The 3,962-nt window shown below is 36.2% G+C and overlaps 1 protein-coding gene across 1 annotated transcript in view; it reads right to left on the bottom strand.

Moving 5' to 3' along the window:
- Nucleotides 1-3,618: 3,618 nt before the first annotated feature.
- CYLC2 (cylicin 2) overlaps nt 3,619-3,962 on the bottom strand; it is a 162,169-nt gene continuing 161,825 nt past the window's right edge. Inside the window, 1 exon segment of the mRNA XM_040237485.1 lies at nt 3,619-3,962. This exon segment is cut by the window's right edge and continues 11 nt beyond it. Coding sequence (XP_040093419.1) covers nt 3,619-3,962 — 344 coding nt within the window.

Genomic DNA, 3,962 nt, shown 5'->3' with positions numbered 1-3,962 from the left:
ACAGCATAGTGGTGAGACATGATAGAGGGGGCTTCCCCTACATTTAGGTGGAATTTGGGAGGTATCCAACAGAGATGTAATAGCTAATTGGACTTCTAGTGTGAAAGTGATAGAAATGCAGTGAAAAAGACCAATTCAATTATCTTGGAGGTAATCAGGAAGAATTTGTTAATTAATAAGTAGGATAAAAGGAAAAATTAATTATGAATGACCCATCAATTTTGGATTGAGTCAGCAGGTTAGATACCACTGTCATTTACTGATTTGGTGAAATTTTGGAGAACCACAGGAGGGGTATCAAGAGTTCTATTTGGGAAATGTTAATTTGAGAAAATGAAGAGCTTCTTGGAAGAATAGTTATGACAAACCACCTAGACAATGTATTAAAAAGCAGAAATATCAATTTGCCGACAAAGGTCCATATAGTCAAAGCTGTAGTTTTTCCAGTATTCATGTATGAATGTGGAAGTTGGGCCATAAAGAAGGCTGAGCACTGAAGAACTGACATTTTCAATAGTGGTGCTGGCCAAGACACGTCAGAGTTCCTTGGACAGCAAGGAAATCAAACCAGTCAATCCTAAAGGAAATCAACCCTGAATATTCATTGGGAGGACTGATACTGAAGCTGAAACTCCAATATTTTGACCACCTGATGTGAAGAAGAGTGGCATTAGGGGCGATGCTGGGGAAGATTGAGGGCAAGAGGAGAAGGGGGCGAGGATTTCATCTCAACCATTGAGGATGAGATGGTTGGGTGGCATCACTGACTCAATGGACATGAGTTTGAGCAAACTTAGGGAGATAATGAAAGACGGAGAAACCTGGCATGCTACAGTTCATGGTGTCACAAAGAGTCAGACACAACTTAGCAACTGAACAACAAAAAAATTGAGATGGGCTTCCTTTACCATTCAGCGGTAAAGAATCTGCCTGTCAGTGGAGAATGTGCATGTTCAGTCCCTGGGTTGGGAAGATATCCTGGGGAAGGAAATGGCACCCTCTCTAGTATTCTTGCCTGGGAAATCCCATGGACAGAAGAACCTGGTGGGCTACAATCAATTTGTTGCAAAAAAGTCTGACATGACTAGAAACTAAACAAAACAATTTTGAGTTGCCTGGAAGAGAGTGATGTAGGTGCTTTAATTTAATATTTGGATATATGAATTTGGAGTTGACTGGAGAAATCAATATTATGTTTAAAATGCAGGATTCAACAGCGTAAGAATGATCTATAAATCCCTTTGAATGGATGGGATAACCCACGGAAATATACAGATAGAAAAGAGACAAGCTGTCAGGATAAAAATATACTGCTGTTTGATTTGGCTATATGGAGGTTTCCTGATGACCTTGGTGCGGTTCAGTAGAATGGTAAAGGCAAATGTTCAGATGTTCTTTTACTAGATATTAAATTTGAATCTAAAATTTGACTTTTGAATATTATGTTAGAAAATTTTAAGGGTATTTTTAGAGGTAAATGGGGGACTTTAAATGATTTCCTAAACTAACACAACATTAGAAATTAACTACACTTCAATAGATTTTGTTTTTAAAATGTTTTCTGAAATTTTCAGACTGATGCTAATATTTTCAGAAAAGATTGAATATCTGAACACAGATATTCACAGCAGAAGGAGAATGAGGAGTTTCCTGGAAGGGGGAGAGGAGACCAATGGGGCAGGATTCAACTGTTTGTCATCACAGTTATTTCAGATCAGCAAGGTAAGACTGCCTGGAAGACCATGAGCTACAATAGCCATTAACCCCTGAGTAGTTGATGTATGGAGACAGGGGCCAATATTTTAAGAACAGGCAAAGAAACTACACTTCACTCTTAATAGAAAGTTAGCTTTTGAGTGCATGTGGAATAGGAGACCCTTCCTTTAATATTAAAGGGGAAGCTTTATCTTAGATCTAGAGTTTATATTGGGAATAAGAAAAGGGAGAGAAAATCACTTAGCAAGTTCTGCAACATTGTTGAGTTCATCTGAGAGAGTATGTTTTAAATCAAAAAAAAGATTTAATTGACACTAATTGGCAAGTCCAGGGTTTTGACTTTTGTTTTATATAGCTTTTTAATTTTTTCACATTAATAAGACTCATGGGATAGAAGAGAGTTTAATATATTTATAAAGTTAACTATTTTCACATGAAAATAATATCATAGCAGTATTTTCACTCTGCTAGTGAGTGAGTGAGTGAGTGAGTGAAGGTCACTCATTCATGTCTGACTCTTTGCGACCCCATGGACTATACAGTCTGTGGAACTGTCCAGGCTAGAATACTGGAGTGGGTAGACTTTCCCTTCTCCAGGGGATCTTCCTGACCCAGGGATCGAACCCAGGTCTCCCGCATTGCAAGAAGATTCTTTACTAGCTGAGCCACAATGGAAGCCCAAGAATACTGGGGTGGGTAGCCTATCACTTCACCAGCAAGTCTTCCCGACCCAAGAATCGAATCAGGGTCTCCTGCATTACAGGCAGATTCTTTACCAACTGAGCTATGAGGGAAGCCCCTGCTAAACTCTGTTTAATTCTGGTTCATTTGCTTTTATATATGTATTTATCAGATTATCAAGAATCAATATGTCTCATTTAACTTTACTCACATTTGTAATTTGGACAATTTTGATTTACATCATTCCTTAAATGGAGAGAAGTTGGCCACCATTTTCTGTTAAAACAATCAAATGCATAAAATTTTTGGTAAGTAATTATGCTATATATCATAAACCAGTCTCTTCTCCCTCACCTTAAATAATTCTGCTTCCTTAACCTTTCTACTGGCACTTTAAAAACCTTCATTCATGTGGTATCCCCACCACATTCTTAAATATTTCTTATGAAAATGTTCAAACCTGATGAAAATCTAGTAAAAATCTAATCAGATTACAGAGATTTTATAAGAATGATAAATTTCAATTCAAACCTTTAAGCTACAATTGATTTTTAATCTTATTTTATTTAAAAGGAAGCAAAACTAACTTACCAAGTATGTTTATCTTGTCTTGGAAGCAGAGTATTCAATATCCATCAACTTGTTTTTGGCTGGTTATTCTTCAGAGATGGTATAGGCTCACAAAAAAGCAGTAATTTTTTTTTCTTTTTCCTTTTTTTTTTTTTTTTAGGAATGCTACTTTTAATTTGTATTTGTGCTTATTGAAAGTAGATTTTATGAAATTTGTTTGACTTCCCCTCATGAACTTTACAATTCTTTATTTAAATCTGTGGGTATTAACTTCAAGTTGTTTAAATCTATGGATTCAACATCTGTATCCATGAATTTTTTGACTCCTTTGTTGATTTTGTTTCTTCTTTGTATCTATAGATTCAACATCATTAACTTTTATATTCTTATTTGAATATTCTTTTTGAATTTTTCTGGGGGTCTTTCGTTGAATCCTCATCTCCCCAAATTTTGTGTAATTAACCGCCAAGCCCTTCTAATGTTTTTTTTTTTTTTTTACTGAAGCTTTTCTGAGTCCATCTTTTGAATTCGTCTTTCCCCCACTTTACAGATTATGTCCTTAGTTCTTTGGATACCACTTCCACTCATAGATGAAGTTTCAGACTACTAAAATTATTTCATCAAATATGCTTTTGAATTATCATCCAATGCCTACTTTCCCTTTTTGGCGTCTTTCTTGCCATCCTTCTTGGCATCCTTCTTGGCATCCTTCTTAGCATCCTTTTTGGCATCCTTCTTGGCTGCATCCTTTGGTTCACTTTCTGCCTCACCAGGCTTCTTCTCATCTTTCTTTTCTTTTTTACTATCCTTCTTCTTTGAATCTTTTTTGTCCTTTGATTCATCACCTTTCTCACCTGCTTTCTTTGGATCTTTTTTCCCTTCCTTATCCTTCTTTGAATCTTTCTTTTCACCTTCTGATTCTGTAGCAGACTCCTTGCCCTTCTTTGATGCTTTCTTATCTTTTTTGGAATCTTTCTTTTCATCTCCTTTTTCAC

Source organism: Oryx dammah, unplaced genomic scaffold (genome assembly GCF_014754425.2).
Source record: "Oryx dammah isolate SB20612 unplaced genomic scaffold, SCBI_Odam_1.1 HiC_scaffold_1, whole genome shotgun sequence".
NCBI lineage: Eukaryota > Metazoa > Chordata > Mammalia > Artiodactyla > Bovidae > Oryx > Oryx dammah.
The sequence above is the reverse complement of the archived record's forward strand: the minus strand, read 5'-3'. Positions and strand labels throughout refer to the sequence as shown.